This window comes from Meles meles, chromosome 3 (genome assembly GCF_922984935.1).
Source record: "Meles meles chromosome 3, mMelMel3.1 paternal haplotype, whole genome shotgun sequence".
Classification (NCBI taxonomy): domain Eukaryota; kingdom Metazoa; phylum Chordata; class Mammalia; order Carnivora; family Mustelidae; genus Meles; species Meles meles.
In genome coordinates, this window is record NC_060068.1 from 32,095,416 (window position 1) to 32,115,369 (window position 19,954).

The 19,954-nt window shown below is 41.6% G+C and overlaps 1 protein-coding gene across 1 annotated transcript; it reads right to left on the minus strand.

The window, feature by feature from the left end:
• Nucleotides 1-396: 396 nt before the first annotated feature.
• On the minus strand, nt 397-1,353 carry LOC123938731 (olfactory receptor 56-like). Its single transcript, XM_046000361.1, has one exon. The coding sequence runs from the start codon at nt 1,351-1,353 to the stop codon at nt 397-399; it is 957 nt and encodes a 318-aa protein (XP_045856317.1).
• Between the last annotated feature and the right edge of the window lie 18,601 nt (nt 1,354-19,954).

Here is a 19,954-nt window from a genome sequence, read left to right on the forward strand (position 1 = left end):
TAAAATCACCTGTTACAGATTGATTTTAGAAATATACAAATAGAGGCACCTGAGGCTCACTCAGTTAAGTGTCCAACACTTGATTTCAGCTCAAGTCATAATCTCAGGGTTCTGAGATTGAGCCCCATGTGGGGATCTGTGCTCAGCAAAGTCTGCTTGATATTCTCTCTCTCCCTATCCCTCTGTCCCTCCCCCAACTTGGGCTCTAAATTTAATAAATAAATAAAAATAAATATCTTTTTTTAAAAAGGTGCACAGCAGCACTAGAAAACAGCTTCAGAAGAATGCAATTTAAAACATGGTGAGACACCACTACACACTCAAAGCAATAGCTAAAATTTGAAAGTCTAATCCAGGTAAGCCATGACCCAGAGCTTACATCGACAGGCGCCAGTGTCAACCTAGCCCTGCTCCCGCACCACAGGGACACCTCCCCAGGAGTTTCCTGAGAGCTCCTGCCACTTCCTTGTTCCTCAGGCTATAGATGAGTGGATTAAGCATAGGGGTGATCATCGTATAGAAGGCCGAGACCACCTTGTCCTGCTTGGAGGAGTGGTAGGTCTGGGGCCGCATGTAGGTGATCATGGCAGCCCCATAGAAGAGAGAAACCACTGCCATGTGAGAAGAGCAGGTGGCAAAGGCCTTCTGCCGACCTTCAGCAGAACGCATGTGGAGCACAGTTACCAGGATCCGCAAGTAGGAAGCAGAGATGACAGCGAAGGGCAGGAGCAGCATTAAGACGCAACAGACATAGATCATGGTCTCATAGAGGGAGGTGTCAGCACAGGCCAACTTCAATATGGCAGGGACATCACAGAAGAAGTGATCTATCTCTTGGGAGCCACAGTAGGGGAAGGTCAGAGTGAAGATGGCCTGGATCAGTCCATCCACCAGGCCAAAGAGCCAGGACCCTGCCACCATGAGCCAGCAAACACGGCGGCTCATGATCACTGAGTACCTCAATGGGTTGCTGATGGCCACATAGCGGTCATAGGCCATGAAGGCCAGCAGGAAGCATTCATCTCCCAGGAGGGTGAGGAAGAAGAGGATCTGGAGTCCACAGCCTGTGAAGGAGATGGAGCCACGGCCCAGGAGGAAGTCAGTGGCCATCCGAGGCACAATGGTGGAAATGAGCATGAGGTCCATGAGTGACAGCCAGCTGAGAAAGAAGTACATGGGGCTGTGCAGTCGGGAGTCGGTGGTGATGAGGAGGATCATGAGCCCATTGCCGGAGAGGGCCACCAGGAACATGACCATGATGACAGAAAAGAGGAAGAGGTGCAGTGGCGAGTGGGTGAAAAGACCCAGGAGGACGAAGTGGGAGATGAGAGTCTGGTTTCCCACCCAGACCATTGTTCCTACAGAGTAATGAGCCTGACAATGTGTTGGGATCTGGAAGCAGGCGGTATATGTTTAGTGAAACAATACTAAAGACATTAAAACTTTGTGCAATGGATCATCCTCTTTAAATGCTACTTGGTTTAGAATAAACTCTTTAAGTTTCTCATTAAGGCCGCAGCCAAGTGCGGAGTCCAGAGCGGAGCGCAATGGCGTCCAACCCCGAATGGGGGGAGATTCTGCTCACGGAGTTGCAGTCCCTATGATGAGAGGAGGAGTCAAGATGGTGGAGAAGTAGCAGGCTGAGACTACATCAGGTAGCAGGAGATCAGCTCAATAGCTTATCTAAACATTGCAAACACCTACAAATCCAACGGGAGATCGAAGAGAAGAAGAACAGCAATTCTAGAAACAGAAAATCAACCACTTTCTGAAAGGTAGGACTGGCAGAGAAGTGAATCTAAAACGAAGGGAAGATAGACTGTGGGGGGGTGGGGGGGGCGGCTCCCGGCAAGCGGTGGAGCAACGGAGGACAAAATCAGGACTTTTAAAAGTCTGTTCCACTGAGGGACATTGCTCCAGAGGCTAAACCAGGGTGAAGCCCATGCGGGGTCAGCATGGCCCCAGGTCCCACAGGGTCACAGAAGGATCGGGGGTGTCGGAGTGTCACAGAGCTCGCAGGTATTAGAACAGAGAAGCCGGCTACAGAGACAGAGCCGCGGACTGAACTCTCAGCTCGGGGTTACCTTGAACTGGTCACAGGCTGGGTGAGCTCGGAGCGCGGCTGGAGGCTGGGGATGCGGGAGTGATTGGGTGCTGTCCTCTGGGGGCGCACTGAGGAGTGGGGCCCCGGGCTCTCAGCTCCTCCGGGCTGGAGACTAGGAGGCCACCATTTTCATTCCCGTCCTCGGGAACTCTATGGAAAGCGTTCAGGGAACAGAAGCTCCCAAAAGCCAACCCCAGCGGATTACTTAGTCTGGCCCCGGGTAAGGGCAGTGCAATCCCGCCTCGGGCAAAGACACTTGAGAATCACTACAACAAGCCCCTCCCCCAAAAGATCAACAAAATATCCAGCCAGGACGAAGTTCATCTATCAAGGAAAGCAGGTTCAATTCCTAAGACAGCAGCGGAATTCCAGAGGAAGAGAAAGCAAAGCACGGAACTCATGGCTTTCTTCCCATGATTCTTTAGTCTTGCGGTTAATTCAATTTTTTTTTCTTTTTTCAATTTTTTTTCTTTCTTTTTTCTTCTTCTGCTAAATTTTTTAAAAATTTTACCTTTTTCTTTTTTAACGTTTTTGACTAGTTTCTCTAAATATATATATTTTTTCTTTCTTTTTTATATTTTTTCTTTATTTGTTTTATTCTTTAAATTTTTTTCTGAACCTCTTTTTATCCCCTTCCCCCCCCCCCACAATTTGGGGTCTCTTCTGATTTGGTTACAGTGCATTTTTCTAGGGTCTTTGCCACCCTTTTAGTATTTTATTTGATCCTTCATATCCTCTTATCTGGACAAAATGACAAGGCGGAAAAAATCACCACAAACAAAAGAACAAGAGGCAGTACTGAAGGCTAGGGACCTAATCAACACAGACATTGGTAATATGTCAGATCAAGAGTTCAGAATGAAGATTCTGAACGTTCTAGCCAGGCTCGAAAAAGACATGGAAGATATTAGATAAACCCTCTCTGTAGATATAAAAGCCCTTTCTGGAGAAATTAAAGAACTAAAATCTAACCAAGTTGAAATCAAAAAAGCTATTAATGAGGTACAATAAAAAATGGAGGCTTTCACTGCTAGGATAAATGAGGCAGAAGAAAGAATTAGCGATATAGAAGACCAAATGACAGAGAATAAAGAAGCCGAGCAAAAGAGGGACAAACAACTACTGGATCATGAGGGGAGTGCTCGCTTCGGCAGCACATATACTAAAATTGGACCATGAGGGGAGAATTCGAGAGATAAGTGACACCATAAAACGAAGCAACATTAGAATAATTGGGATTCCAGAAGAAGAAGGAAGAGAGAGGGGAGCAGAAGGTCTATTGGAGAGAATTACTGGAGAGAATTTCCCTAATATGGCAAAGGGAACAAGCATCAAAATCCAGGAGATGCAGAGAACCCCCCTCAAAGTCAACAAGAATAGATCCACACCCCGTCACCTAATAGTAAAATTTACAAGTCTTAGTGACAAAGAGAAAATCCTGAAAGCAGCCCGGGACAAGAAGTCTATAACATACAATGGTAAAAATATTAGATTGGCAGCAGACTTATCCACGGAGACCTGGCAGGGCAGAAAGAGCTGGCATGATATATTCAGAGCACTAAACGAGAAAAACATGCAGCCAAGAATACTCTATCCAGCTAGGCTATCATTGAAAATAGAAGGAGAGATCAAAAGCTTCCAGGACAAACAAAAACTGAAAGAATTTGCAAACACCAAACCAGCTCTACAGGAAATATTGAAAGGGGTCCTCTAAGCAAAGAGAGAGCCTAAAAGTAGTAGATCAGAAAGGTACAGAGACAATATACAGTGACAGTCACCTTACAGGCAATAGAATGGCACTAAATTCATATCTCTCAATAGTTACCCTGAATGTTAATGGGCTAAATGCCCCAATCAAAAGACACAGAGTATCAGAATGGATAAAAAAACAAAACCCATCAGTATGTTGCCTACAGGAAACTCATTTTAGACACGAAGACACCTCCAGATTTAAAGTGAGGGGGTGGAAAACAATTTACCATGCTAATGGGCATCAAAAGAAAGCTGGGGTGGCAATCCTTATATCAGATCAATTAGATTTTAAGCCAAAGACTATAATAAGAGATGAGGAAGGACATCATACTCAAAGGGTCTGTCCAACAAGAAGATCTAACAATTTTAAATATCTATGCCCCTAACATGGGAGCAGCCAACTATATCAACCAATTAATAACAAAATCAAAGAAACACATCAATAATAATACAATAATAGTAGGGGACTTTAACACTCCCCTCACTGAAATAGACAGATCATCCAAGCAAAAGATCAACAAGGAAATAAAGGCCTTAAATGACACACTGGACCAGATGGACATCACAGATATGTTCAGACCATTTCATCCCACAGCAACAGAATACACATTCTTCTCTAGTGCACATGGAACCTTCTCCAGAATAGATCACATCCTGGGTCACAAATCAGGTTTCAACCGGTATCAAATGATTAGGATGATTCCCTGCATATTCTCAGACCAAAATGCTCTGAAGCTAGAATTCAATCACAAGAGGAAATCTGGAAAGAACGCAAAAACGTGGAGACTAAACAGCAACCTTCTAAAGAATGAATGGGTCAACCAGGAAATTAAAGAAGAATTGAAAGAATTCATGGAAACAAATGATAATGAAAACACAACGGTTCAAAATCTGAGGGACACAGCAAAGGCAGTCCTGAGAGGAAAATATATAGCAGTACAAGCCTTTCTCAAGAAACAAGAAAGGTCTCAAGTACACAACCTAACCTTACACGTAAAGGAGCTGGAGAAAGAACAAGAAAGAAACCCTAAACCCAGCAGGAGAAGAGAAATCATAAAGATCAGAGCAGAAATCAATGAAATAGAAACAAACAAACAAAAAAAAAAAAAATAGGAAAAAATCAATGAAACTAGCAGCTGGTTCTTTGAAAGAATCAATAAGATTGATAAATCCCTGGCCAGACTCATCAAAAAGAAAAGAGAAAGGACCCAAATAAATAAAATCAGGAATGAAAGAGGAGAGATCACAACTAACATCAAACAAATACAGACAATTATAAGAACATAATATGAGCAACTCTACACCAACAAATTTGACAATCTGGAAGAATTGGATGCATTCCTAGAGACATATAAACTACCACAACTGAACCAGGAAGAAATAGAAAACCTGAACAGGCCCAAAACCAGTAAGGAGATTGAAACAGTCATCAAAAATCTCCAAACAGGGGGAAGTCAAGATGGCGGGGAAGTAGGAGGAGGCACCATTTCAACCTGTACCCTAAAGTGAGCTGATTACCTACCAAAGAACTCCGACCACCCATGAAATCAGCCTGAGATCAGAATTATACACGTCTGGATCTCTACAGGAGCAGAAGACGCCAGTGGCAGGTAAAGCAGACTGGGAGCGTCGGACTGATATCAGAAGATAAACAAAAGGGGGAGGGAGCCACCAGAGGTGACCGATTGGAAAGTAATACCCCAACACGAGAGTGCTCTGCGTCTGGGGACCAGCATTAATTGGAGTCTGGTTGAAAGCACTCAAAAAACAAAGAGCAAAGGATCACGGGGGGTAATAGTGGGAACCTGGGCGGTTAGGGTCAGGGACCTAAGTCCCCCAAACCAGGACAGCCTCCCCTGGCGTGGAGCCAGAGAGAGTGCCGCGGAGAAATCAGGTCTCCATCCCTGAGCCACCAGTGCGCCTGAATGCCAGCGCGCCCGAGAACGAGTGGGGTCTGGATCCTGTGAGGGCCTGGGAGCCTGGCCAGACGGCAATCCGGAAACGCGGGCGTCCCACACCCTCTCTTGGGATAGGTGCTCATAGGCGCTAGCCTGGAGCTCTGGCAGCCGGAAAAACCAGACATTCCCAGCCCGGGACAGCGGGAAAATCTCAGTGTGCGATCTCTGCTCAGAACCTCTCTGGCGGTCTGGAGCTGCCTAGACAGCCACCGCTGCCCTGGTTTTGGATACAACGAGGAGCTCCTGCATCCCCAGGGACAGTGACTCAGAACCAACTCTGCCAGCAGCTTTTGCAAAACAATCTGAGGCTTCTCTCTGAGAGGGAGGTTGGGGTGCTGTTTGCTCTCCTCTAAACCTCCAAAAACCATCAAAAGCTGTCAAGGCGAGAGAAAGCAGATGAAAGAACATAAAATCCCCCAGAGAACAAAAGGCTGAAAAAAACAGTTTCCTCAGAGCTCACCCCCTTGAGGGGAGCGGGAGGACCTAACTCAGGGAACATCATTGTCTGAAAACCCACTTGGCAGGCCCCTCCCCCAAAAAACCAACCGGGAAGGAAGAAAAAAAAAAAAAGACTACAAGAGAACCACCACCACTACTTCATAAATACAACTTTTATTTTTAACTCTTTACCAATATTCTGGTTCTTTTTTTTTATGCATACAGATAATTTTTTAACCTATTTACCACCACACTGAGATGTCCAGTACATCAAATTCTTTAATAACCATCTAGCCTGAACTTTTTGATACATACACCCGTGTTTTACTTTTGCTTTTCTATCTTTTTAATTCTTTTTTAATTTTAACTTAGTTTAGTCTAGTTTATTCTTTTTTAATTTTTATCTTCTACTATACATATAGAGTTAAACTTCAAGGTAATCCCCTTTCCCCAATCAATGCTACCCCTATAGGCAAACCAGTTTCTAATCCCCCTGTAACTTAGGAAAGTTGAGTCCCTTAACAAAAACATCAAGAGACCTTCAGGAAGAATCAAAATAACCTTCCTCACCCACACTGAGAAATTATAACTACTCTCCCAATTTTTCCTTCTGCCAGTGTTTCTGTGAATTTGTGTTTGTCCTGATAATATATAAATCTTATACTTGGGGTTCTTTCTGATGAGGTTCTTCCCTTTTTTTGCTTATATATATATTTTTTTCTCTTGTCATATACTTTTATCAGTCTTTTTGTTTGTCTGTTTTTCTTTGTATACTTCATAAATCTTACCTTGTGGCCCATTTGGGCTGAGCCTTCTCTTTTATCTTCCCTTTTTTTCCTATCTCTCTCTCTCTCTTTTTTTTCCTTTTTCTTTCCCCTTTTTTTTCTTTCTTCTTCTCTATTTCTTTTTCTTTTCTTTTTTCTCTCATTTGGGTGGGGAATCCTGATTGCACAGAAGCGTTCCAGGGTGCACATTGACTGCACCACAATCGATAAGTCCAGCTGCATCTGTTTAGTCATCTCTTACCAAATGACTAGGAGGAGGAATACCCAACAGAAGAAAAATAGAGGAAGGGCCTTCTGCAACAGAGCTAATGGCTATCGACATAGACAATATGTCAGAAAAGGAATTCAGACTAACAATTATCCAGGCAATAGCTAGGTTGGAGAAAGCCATGGATGACCAAACAGAATTGATTAGGGCAGAACTGAAAGCCACCAGGGATGATGTTCACAATGTTAGGGCAGAACTGAAAGCCACCAGGGATGATGTTCAAAATGCTCTCAATGAGTTCCAATCCAATCTAAATTCTCTAAAAGCTAGGGTAACTGAAACAGAAGATAGAATTAGTGATCTGGAGGACAAAGAGATAGAGAGAAAGGATCAGGAGGAAGCCTGGAACGAACAGCTCAGAAGCCACGAAAACAGAATCAGGGAAATAAACGATGCCATGAAACGTTCCAACGTCAGAATTATTGGAATCCCTGAAGGGGAAGAAAAAGAAAGAAGTCTAGAAGATATAATGGAAGAAGTTCTCTATGAAAATTTTCCCAATCTCACGAATGGAAACCACGTTCATGTACTAGAGGCAGAAAGATTTCCTCCCAAGATTTTAGATTCTCAAAAGTCCTCATGGCACCTTATAGTTAGAATGAGGAATTATGTTTCAAGAGAGACCCTCTTAAAAGCAGCTAGGACAAAGAAGCTTCTTACATACAGAGGAAAGCTCATTAGAATAACGTCAGACCTTTCCACAGAGACCTGGCAAGCCAGGAAGGGCTGGCAAAATATATTCAGAGTACTAAATGAGAAGAACATGCAACCAAGAATACTCTATCCAGCAAGACTGACATTTAAAATGGATGGAGAGATAAAGAGTTTCCAAGACCGGCAAGGCTTAAAAGACTATGCAACCACCAAGCCGACACTGCAGGAAATATTAAGGGGGGTCCTATAAAAGAGAAAAAATCCTAAGAATATCATTGAACAGAAATATAGAAACAATCTACAGACAGAAAGACTTCAAAGCCAACACGATGTCAATAAAAACCTATCTCTCAATAATCACTCTCAATGTGAATGGCCTAAATGCGCCCATAAAATGACACAGGGTTGCAGATTGGATCAAACGACAGGACCCATCCATATGTTGTCTACAAGAGACCCATTTTGAACCTAAGGATACACCCAGACTGAAAGTGAAGGGATGGAGAAGCATCTTTCATGCCAAGGGACGTCAAAAGAAGGCCGGGGTAGCGATTCTCATATCAGATAAATTAGATTTTAAACTAAAGACTGTAGTCAGAGATACAGAAGGACACTACATAATTCTTAAAGGGACTATCCGCCAAGACGATCTAACAATTGTGAATATCTATGCCGCCAATATGAGAGCACCCAATTACATAAGAAAACTATTAATCAAGATAAAGAGTCATATTGATAGGAATACAATAATAGTAGGAGATCTTAATACGCCTCTCTCAGAAATAGACAGATCATCGAAGCAGAAAATTAATAAAGAAATAAGAGCATTGAATGAAACATTGGACCAGATGGACTTCATTGACATATACAGAACATTCCACCCTAAAACAACAGAATACTCATTCTTCTCAAGTGCACATGCAACCTTCTCCAGAATAGACCACATACTGGGTCACAAAGCAGGACTCAACCGATACCAAAAGACTGACATTATTCCCTGCATATTCTCAGATCACAATGCTTTGAAACTGGAACTCAATCACAAGGAAAAGTTCAGAAGGAACTCAAACACCTGGAAGCTAAAGACCACCTTGCTTAAGAATGCTTGGATCAACCAGGAGATCAAAGATGAACTTAAACAATTCATGGAAACCAATGAGAATGAAGACACTTCGGTCCAAAACCTATGGGATACAGCAAAGGCGGTTCTAAGGGGGAAATACATAGCCATCCAAGCCTCCCTCAAAAACATTGAAAAATCCAGAATACACCAGTTGTCTCTACACCTTAAAGAACTGGAGAATCAACAACAAATCAAACCAACTCCACATGCAAGAAGGGAAGTAATCGAGATTAGAGCAGAGATCAATGAGGTAGAAACGAGAGAAACAGTAGAACGTATCAATGAAACTAGAAGCTGGTTTTTGAAAGAATCACTAAGATCGATAAACCATTGGCCACACTAATCCAAAAGAAAAGAGAGAAAGCCCAAATTAATAAAATCATGAATGAAAAGGGAGAGATCACAACGAACACCAAGGAAATAGAAACAATCATCAGAAATTATTACCAACAGTTATATGCCAATAAGCTAAGCAACCTAGATGAAATGGATGCATTCCTGGAAAGCTACAAACTCCCAAAATTGAACCAGGAAGAAATTGACAACCTGAACAGACCGATATCTAGTAATGAGATTGAAGCAGTGATCAAAAACCTCCCAAAAAACAAGAGCCCAGGACCTGACGGATTCCCTGGGGAATTCTACCAAACTTTCAAAGAAGAAATAACACCAATTCTCCTGAAGCTCTTCCAAAAAATTGAAGCAGAAGGAAAACTTCCAGACTCTTTTTATGAAGCCAGCATTACCCTGATCCCCAAACCAGGCAAAGACCCTACGAAAAAGGAGAATTTCAGACCAATATCACTGATGAATATGGATGCAAAGATTCTCAACAAGATCCTAGCAAACAGGATCCAGCAGCACATTCAAAAGATTATCCACCATGACCAGGTGGGATTCATCCCTGGGTTGCAAGGTTGGTTCAACATTCGTAAATCAATCAATGTGATAGAACACATCAATAAGAGAAGAGAGAAGAACCACATGGTCCTCTCAATTGATGCAGAAAAAGCATTTGACAAAATCCAGCATCCGTTCCTGACGAAAACGCTTCAAAGTATAGGGATAGAGGGAACATTCCTGAACTTCATAAAATCGATCTATGAAAGACTCATAGCAAATTTCATCCTCAATGGGAAAAAGCTTGCAGCCTTCCCGTTGAGATCAGGAACATGACAAGGATGCCCACTCTCACCACTCTTTTTTTTTTTTTTTTTTTTTGCATTTTTTTTTATTTTTATTTTTTTTTCAGCGTAACAGTATTCATTCTTTTTGCACAACACCCAGTGCTCCATGCAAAACGTGCCCTCCCCATCACCCACCACCTGTTCCCCCAACCTCCCACTCTCACCACTCTTGTTCAACATAGTATTAGAAGTTCTAGCAACAGCAATCAGACAACAAAGAGAAATAAAAGGTATCCAAATTGGCAAGGAAGAAGTCAAACTCTCTCTCTTCGCAGATGACATGATTCTTTATATGGAAAACCCCAAAGACTCCACCCCCAAACTTCTAGAACTCATACAGCAATTCAGTAACGTGGCAGGATACAAAGTCAATGTACAGAAATCAGTAGCTTTCTTATACACTAACAATGAAAATACAGAAAGGGAAATTAGAGAATCGATTCCATTTACTATAGCACCAAGAACCATAAGATACCTGGGAATAAACCTAACCAAAGAGGTAAAGGACCTGTACTCGAGGAACTACAGAACACTCATGAAAGAAATTGAAAAAGACACAAAAAGATGGAAGACTGTTCCATGCTCTTGGATTGGAAGAATAAACATTGTTAAAATGTCTATACTGCCTAGAGCAATCTATACTTTTAATGCCATTCTGATCAAAATTCCACCGATATTTTTCCAAGAGCTGGAGCAAAGAATCCTAAAATTTGTATGGAATCAGAAGAGACCCCGAATTGCTAAGGAAATGTTGAAAAACAAAAACAAAACTGGCGGCATCACGTTACCCCGATTTCAAGCTTGACTACAAAGCTGTGATCACCAAGACAGCGTGGTACTGGCATAAAAACAGACACATAGACCAGTGGAACAGAGTGGAGAGCCCAGATATGGACCCTCAACCCAATGGTGAAATAATCTTCGACAAAACAGGAAAAAATATTCAATGGAAAAAAGACAGTCTCTTCAATAAATGGTGCTGAGAAAACTGGACAGTGATATGTAGAAGAATGAAACTTGACATTCTCTTACACCGTACACAAAGATAAACTCGGAATGGATAAAAGACCTCAACGTGAGTCAGGAATCTATCAGAATCCTAGAGGAGAACATAGGCAGTAACCTCTTCGATATCAGCCACAGCAACTTCTTTCAAGAGATGTCTCCAAAGTCCAAGGAAACAAAAGCAAAAATGAACTTTTGGGACTTCATCAAGATCAAAAGCTTCTGCACAGCAAAGGAAACAGTCAACAAAACAAAAAGGCAACCCACGGAATGGGAGAAGATATTTGCAAATGACAGTACAGACAAAAGGTTGATATCCAGGATCTATAAAGAACTTCTCAAACTCAACACACACAAAACAGATAATCATATCGAAAAATGGGCAGAAGATATGAACAGACACTTCTCCAATGAAGACATACAAATGGCTATCAGACACATGAAAAAATGTTCATCATCACTAGCCATCAAGGAGATTCAAATTAAAACCACATTGAGATACCACCTTACACCAGTTAGAATGGCCAAAATTAGCAAGACAGGAAACAACGTGTGTTGGAGAGGATGTGGAGAAAGGGGAACCCTCTTACACTGTTGGTGGGAATGCAAGTTAGTGCAGCCACTTTGGAGAACAGTGTGGAGATTCCTGAAGAAATTAAAAATAGAGCTTCCCTATGACCCTGCAATTGCACTGCTGGGTATTTACCCCAAAGATACAGATGTAGTGAAAAGAAGGGCCATCTGTACCCCAATGTTTATTGCAGCAATGGCTACGGTCGCCAAACTGTGGAAAGAACCAAGATGCCCTTCAACGGATGAATGGATAAGGAAGATGTGGTCCATATACACAATGGAGTATTATGCCTCCATCAGAAAGGATGAATACCCAACTTTTGTAGCAACATGGACGGGGCTGGAAGAGATTATGCTGAGCGAAATAAGTCAAGCGGAAAGAGTCAAGTATCATATGGTTTCACTTATTTGTGGAGCATAACAAAGAACATGGAGGACATGGGGAGATGGAGAGGAGAAGGGAGTTGTGGGAAATTGGAAGGGGAGATGAACCATGAGAGACTATGGACTCTGAAAAACAACCTGAGGGTTTTGAAGGGGCAGGGGGAGGGAGGTTGGGGAACCAGGTGGAGGGTAATAGAGATGGCAAGTATTGCATGGAGCACTGTGTGTGGTGCAAAAACAATGAGTACTGTTACATTGAAAATAAGTAAATTAATTTAAAAAAAGATAAAAAAAAAGAAATCATTTATTTGATGGAATTGGGAAAGGCTTCTTTGGACACAGAAGGATAATTGGAATATCTGAGGCTAAGCAGAAGCTGATTAGATATTCAATAATAGGGGCAAGACCGAGCCTGAGGCAGAGAGAAGAAAGCAGAGTATTAATGGGGAAGAGAAGTCCAGCACATTAACTGAGCAATGGGCCAACAGAGAGAAGCAGAGGAGGGAGCCTGTTCCCGAATGCCAGGTTGAGAACTTGGGACTTTATACATCACTGAGTCATAATTAAGAACCAGGATTCAGTCAATTAATAGCTTTGGGCAAGTGCTCACTGAAGCTTTCCTCTCATATGCAAAATGAGCATGAAAATAATCATGTTCTAGAGTGGTTATAAAAATTAAATGAGTTCGGGGCGCCTGGGTGGCTCAGCGGGTTAAAGCCTCTGCCTTCGGCTCAGGTCATGATCCCGGGGTGCTGGGATCGAGCCCCGCATCGGGCTCTTTGCTTAGCTGGGAGCCTGCTTCCTCCTCTCTCTCTGCCTGCCTCTCTGCCTACTTGTAATCTCTATCTGTCAAATAAATAAATCTTTAAAAAAAAAAAATTAAATGAGTTCATGTGTTCAAAAAAAAACAGACATTTGCATAATTCACCCAAAAAAGCCTCAAAAAATGGTGGCCATTGCCACTGTTGAGTGAAAAGAGGAGGTCTAAGACTATTCACAGGATGGTGGAGAGATGCAGGGACCTGCGAAGGGAAGAAACTACTAAAAAGCAACTGTAATGGTCTAAATAGGAGATGGACAACCAGCTGTCTGATCTTGGGCAGGTTCCTTAACCATTCTGAGCCCTAGATGCATCATCTATAATGGCTGTGAGGATAAAATAAGACAATGCATATAAAGGCCCCTACTTTAGTGCCTGGCACATAGTAAGTATGCAATACAAAGTGACAGCTATTAGGAAGTCTACACTCCAACACTTATGCTCCAACACTGTACAAATGTGGTAAGAATGTAAATGAGGTGGGAAGTTTTTTTAAAAGTACATGCCTTGGAAATCAGAATTTTCAAGTTGAAAGGGAACTTGGATATTGTTTACTCTGACTCCTCTCAGATACATCTATTGATTTGCCAGGTTTTTTTAAGCAATAGATCAGATAAACTAATCTTTGCAAATGAAACCAATCCTGTAATCTAAGAACTTGTTACCAATTCAGATGGAAATTTCACCTGACAAAACTTTACCAGATAGTTTCAGTTGGGCAAATGTGGGAGATATTAGGGCCGGAAGGTCTTTCCACATACTTCAGATCAGCCTTGACAGAGCCCTAGCTATGTATAAGAAACTCCTGCAGAGTTGGTCTTGAGAATTTTGTTAAGGAGTCTTTTAGGAGAAAGGGAAAAAGTCAAACCTGTGGCAACTTTCTCAAAGAGAAACAAAACTGTGGAATGGAAAGAAAAGGGAATAAATACATCAGAGCATGCTTTTCAAATTAACAGCAGGGCCCTAATTGTCCTTCAAAAGAAGGGGTATGGGAGAAACTATCCACATGGAATAATACATACATAACGTGTGGAGGAGCAGCAAGGAGAAAGTTTTTCCCAAGAGTTAGAAATATAGGCACATGTGGTAGGTCAGCTGGAGATGACTTCACCATTCTTATTCAAAATCTAATAGTATTAAGGAGTCATTAAGCAGGGTATGTGATGTGATGAGCACTGGGTGTTAAGTGAAATTGATAAAGTATTGAACACTACATCTGAAATTAATGATGTGCTATAAATTGGCTAATTGAATTTAAATTTTAAAAAATATAACAGCCAGATGTCATTAGGGATAGATAGCTTTCATGGTAACCTAGGGGGCCAGTTTCAGATGGTCCAACCATTGTCACAACTTCTCTAGACCTGAAAAAAAAAAAAAAACAGTGCCCACTTTTTCTAAACTTGTGGTGAGACCCTGAGAAATTCATTTCCTTTCCTGGGTCTTGGTCTCCCAAACAGCAACATGACAGGTTGGATGACACAGTTCTGAGGTCATTTCTAGTTCTACACACAGAATAAAGAATTTGGGAGGCAAAATAATATTCCAGAAATAAAATTCAACCACACAGAGGCCTGTCCCACAAGAGAAATAGTAGTGGCAAAGGAGAATGGCAAAGCTAGTTGTGACTGAACAAACATTTTAAGCATTTGATAACAGAGAGGGGACATACAAGACACAGAGGGAAAAACCTTGCCTGAAACCATGTAATCAATGACACCAGGAAGTGCTAGAGAGTGACGTGGCAGATCAGGAGTCTGGAGCCCTATGTCCTTGGAAAACAGACTTCACCACCAAGGGAGGGCTGCTCTAATCAGTCAGTTGGGTCTGCAATGGGTCTCTCTCAGTGCAGGAAAGCCAAGGAAACCCCATATCCTTAGAAGGAAATGAGACTGATATGGGATAAGGAAGAACATTCTCTTATAGGAGCAAAGTTTCCCAAAAAAAAACGTATGTGGTCAGAACTCCTCAAGAATTTTTCATATTCTATGAAAATGGGAGTTGGCTGAGGTGCCTGGGACATTTCCCTTTTACAGGAAAGAAATACTCAATGCCTTCCATAACAGCTGTGGAAAGGTTTTGAAGAAATACATTAAGATTGTTTAAAATGGGAAGAAAATGGGTTCTGAAAGGAGGAACACACACACACACACAACCTCATGTGAAAACCCTGGCAGAATCTTCAAGGGATGAGAAAAAAACTGTCCAGAAACTACAGCTATAGCACAGAGAGATCATATATATTTTCTCCAGAAGGAGTGTGCCAGTGAACTGGACCAGGAAAGAGAGGCTCTTGCTGGGATTCAGAAAAGAACCTCTTACCTGTGAATGAAGCCCCTCACTTGCCCAGGACCTACATCTGTGAGATATTTTATTGTTTCACTCCTCCCTGCTACCCATTGTTCTCCTCCTCTGCTGTGACTAAGGAAAGTTTCTTTGATTTTCACAAATCCTTAGAGACCCTTCCTCTGCCACATCTCTGTCCCCAGTCTCTGGCAATTAAATTCCCAGGGAAAGGAGGTGCCTGCAAACTTCTCTGCTCATCTCAGCTACAACAACAAACTATCTCCCATGAGAAGGAGGAGAAGAAAACTGAGGAGGGTTTCTATGGGTCAACCTGAAAGAAATTTTCTCTCCCTCTATTCTGAAAGGGAATGGAAAACATTGGCTTTTGTTTTCTTTTGTGGCCCACCTTGAGAATGTCCACTAAATACTGTATGTAAACAAAGGGCATCCAGTGACTTCCAGACCATCACCCCTCTGCATCTTTCTGCCTCCTCCCAGGACTTTGGCCTAATGAGGATGCAACCATCCAAGATCACACTGACCCTTCTGATCTCAGAGCTCAAGTCCACTAAAATTCAAAGCAGTCTCTAAGAGGTCAAGGATTCAGCAAACACTCTACTATGATCAAGAGTTCATCTGTCAGCTCTCACCAACTTCACTTTCTCCCATACTAAGAAATGCACACAAAGAAAAGTAACATAGCACAGACACTTGACCTCAAAGTCAGACAGAGCTGGGTGGGAATCTTATGTAGACCCCACCTTGGGCTAGGGACTACTCTGAACCCAAGTTTCCTCATGTGTAAAATGAGAATGATGATGTTCACTACAAATATTTGTTGTGAGAATTAAATGGAATTAAATATCTAAAGTGCCCTCTATCCCTACACTTTGAAGAGTTTTGATCAGGAAGGGATGCTGTACTTTGTCAAATGCTTTTTCAGCATCTATTAAAAAAAAAAATTTGGAAGGGGAGGCGAACCATGAGTCTATGGACTCTGAAAAACAACCTGAGGGTTTTGAAGGGTCAGGGGTGGGAGGTTGGGGGAACAGGTGGTGGGTAATGGGGAGGGCACATTTTGCATGGAGCACTGGGTGTTGTGCAAAAACAATGAATACTGTTACGCTGAAAAAATAAATAAAATGGAAAAAAAATTAAAAATAAAAAATAAAGTTTTTTTTTTAAATCAAAAAAAAAAATCTAAAGTGTTCTCCCTGTTATAAGTTCTAAGAATATAATTACTAGTGTCACTGTCCTCCCATCTCTCTAAAGCTGGAAAGCAGAGACAAAAATACACATTTTACAACAATAGTCAAACTCACTTAAACAAATAACTGAAGCCTTTAGCAAGCAACAAAACAAATGAGGAGGCTGGGGAAGAATCTGATTTATAAAGTTACCATAATATAACATTCTAAATGTCCAGTTTTCTTGTTTTTAAGATTTTATTTATTGACTTATTGATTTTAGAGAGAGAGTTGGAGGAGGAGCAGAGGGAAAGGGAGAGAGAATCTCAGGCTGACACAGCACTGAACACAAAGCTCAAAATGGGACTTGATCTTACTACTCTGAGATTGTGAAAACAAATCAAGAGTCAGATGCTAGACTGAGCCACCCAAGCACCCCACTATGTTTGCAGTCTTTTCTGTAAAATTACAAGGCATAAAAATAAATAAAGGGCATAATCCAATCACAGAAGATATCAAGAGAAACTGTCCTTAAGATAGCACAGACATTAGATTTACTACACAAAGATTTAAATAAACTGACCTAAATATTCTCAAAGAGCTAAAGGAGGGGAGTCTGGATATATGAGTAGGAAGATAGTGAGGGACTAGGAGGACCCTAGGTTTGCCTCCTCTCACAAATACAACTAGATAATTATCAAATTGTTCTAAAACCCCATAAAACAAGTCTATGACAGAACAAATTCCAAGATGGAGAGAAGAGGCCACATTGAAGAAGGTAGGAGACAGAGACATAGTTTAGGGGAGAAAGGGATCATTGGTGCTACAGAGGGAAGGGAGCCATGGTCACAGAGAAGGACAAGAGAGAGAGGAGAACGCAGGGGAATGCACAAGGAAAATGTTTCACTAAATCCATTGGCTTAGAAAATGTTAGGGGGTGAATTTCATGAGTTCTTGCAACCAAAGGGCTTGAAGACTAGAGTTTTAAAGGTTGGCAGACTTGGATAGGATAGAGCCCTGGGGACACAGCCCTACTCCAGGAGAGAAGGCAGGCAAACAACCCAGAGACAGATGGCATGGAAATAGCAATCTGAAGAATGCTTGGGGTACACAGGGGGAAAGTATTTGCTGTTTTTGGAGCCTGTTCCTGAGAAGCAGTTTCACAGAGATGACTCTTTGGAAACAAAGGAGCTCACTGGCACCATTTCCTTCCTCCACCCCTCACCAGAAATACAGCACCACAATGGCTGCATAATTTACTTACACCAAACTCTACATCCCTGCACTCCAGCAAGAATGCCCTTTCCAGTCACACTTGCCTCAGGCCCCACACAGTAGGCTCCTCTCCCAGCACACCAGCAGAAACACCTGCCCACACTACATCTCATGGCCAGAGAGTTTTGCAGGGCATCAGTTCTAGTGGAAGTGGTGTCAGGTCTCATATAACAAGGAGACTAGAGCACACCTAGTTAAACCTCACCACATTCAGTGGTCTAATATGCTTGGAATGTAGCAAAAACAATCCTAAGAGGGATACATAGCAACACAGGCCTACCTCAAGAAGCAAGAAAAATCTCAAATAAACAACCTAACATTACACCCAAAGGAGCTAGGAAAAGAACGACAAACAAAGCCTGTAACCAAAAGAAAGAAGGAAATAATAAAGATGAGAGCATATATAAATTATATGCAAACTAAAAAATAATTGCCCAGATCAATAAAATGAAGAGCTGATTCTTTGAAAAAACCTAATAAATTTGAAAAGCCTCTAGCCAGACTTATCAAAAAGAAAAAAGATCCAAATAAATAAAATCAGAAATGAGAGAGTAGAGAACATAACCAATACCCCAAAAATACAATTATAAGAGAATATTATGAAAAATTGTATGCCAACAGATTGGACAACTGAAAGAAATGGATAAATTTCTAGAAACATATAAATTACCAAAACTGAAACAGGAATAAGTAGAAAACTTGAACAGACCCATAATTTGCAAATAAATTGAATCAGTAATGAAAAATCTCCCAACAAACAAATGTCATGGATCAGGTGGCTTCGCAAATGAATTCTACCAAACATTTAAACAAGAGTTAATACCTATTCTTCTCAAACTACTCCACAAAATAGAAAAGGAAAGAAACTTGCAAATTCATTGTATAAGGCCAGCATTACCCTGAGCCCAAAACCAGATAAAGACACCAGAGAGAGAGAGAGAACTGACTACAGGCCAATATCTCTGATGAACATAGATGCAAAAATCCTCAACAAACGTTAGCACACCAAATCCAACAATACATTGACAAAATTATTCACAATGACCAAATAGTTATTCCTGGGCTGCAAGGGTGGTTTGGTATTTTGCAAATCAATCAACATGTTACATCAGAACAATAAGAGAAAAGATATGAACCGTTTATTTCAATAGATGCAGAAAAAGCATTTGAGGGGTGCCTGGGTGGCTCAGAGGGTTAAAGTCTCTGCCTTTGGCTCAGGTCATGGCCCCAGGGTCCTGGGATCGAGCCCCACATTGGGCTCTGCTCAGCAGGGAGCCTGCTTCCCCTCTCTCTCTGCCTACTTGTGATCTCTGTCTGACAAATAAATAAATAAAGTCTTAAAAAAAAAAAAGAAATGACAAAGTGCAACATCCATTCATGATAAAAACCCTCAACAAAGTAGGGTTAGGGGTAACATACTTCAATCTAATAAAGGTCATCTATGAAAAACCCACAGCTAACATCATCTTCAATGGGAGAAAAGTGAGCACTTTTCCTCTATGGTCAGGAAAAAGACAGGGATGTTCATGCTCACAATTACTATTTAACATAAAACTGGAAGCCCTAGTCATAGCAATCAGAGAAAATAAATAAATAAATAAAAGGAATGCAAATTGGTAAGGAAGTGGTGATACTTTTACTACTGCAGATAACATGATACTCTATATAGAAAACCTGAAAGACTCCATCAGAGTGAGAGAAGATATTTGCAAATATAAAGGGCTAGCCCCAAATAAAGGGCTAGTATCCAAAATCTATAAAGAACTCATCAAACTCAGGGCGCCTGGGTGGCTCAGTGGGTTAAAGCCTCTGCCTTCGGCTCAGGTCATGATCCCAGGGTTCTAGGATCCAGCCCGCATCAGGCTCTCTACTCAGCAGGGAGCCTGCTTCCCTTCCTCTCTGCCTGCCTCTCTGCCTACTTGTGCGTGCGCTCTCTCTCTCGCTCTCTCTCTCTGTCAAATAAATAAATAGGAGGACATGGGGAGATGGAGAGGAGAAGGGGTTGAGGGAAAATAAATAAAATCTTAAAAAAAAAAGAACTCATCAAACTCAACACCTGAAGAACAAATAATCCATTCAAGAAATGGGCAGAATGCTTTGGAGAACAGTGTAGAGATTCCTCAAGAAATTAAAAATAGAGCTTCCCTATGACCCT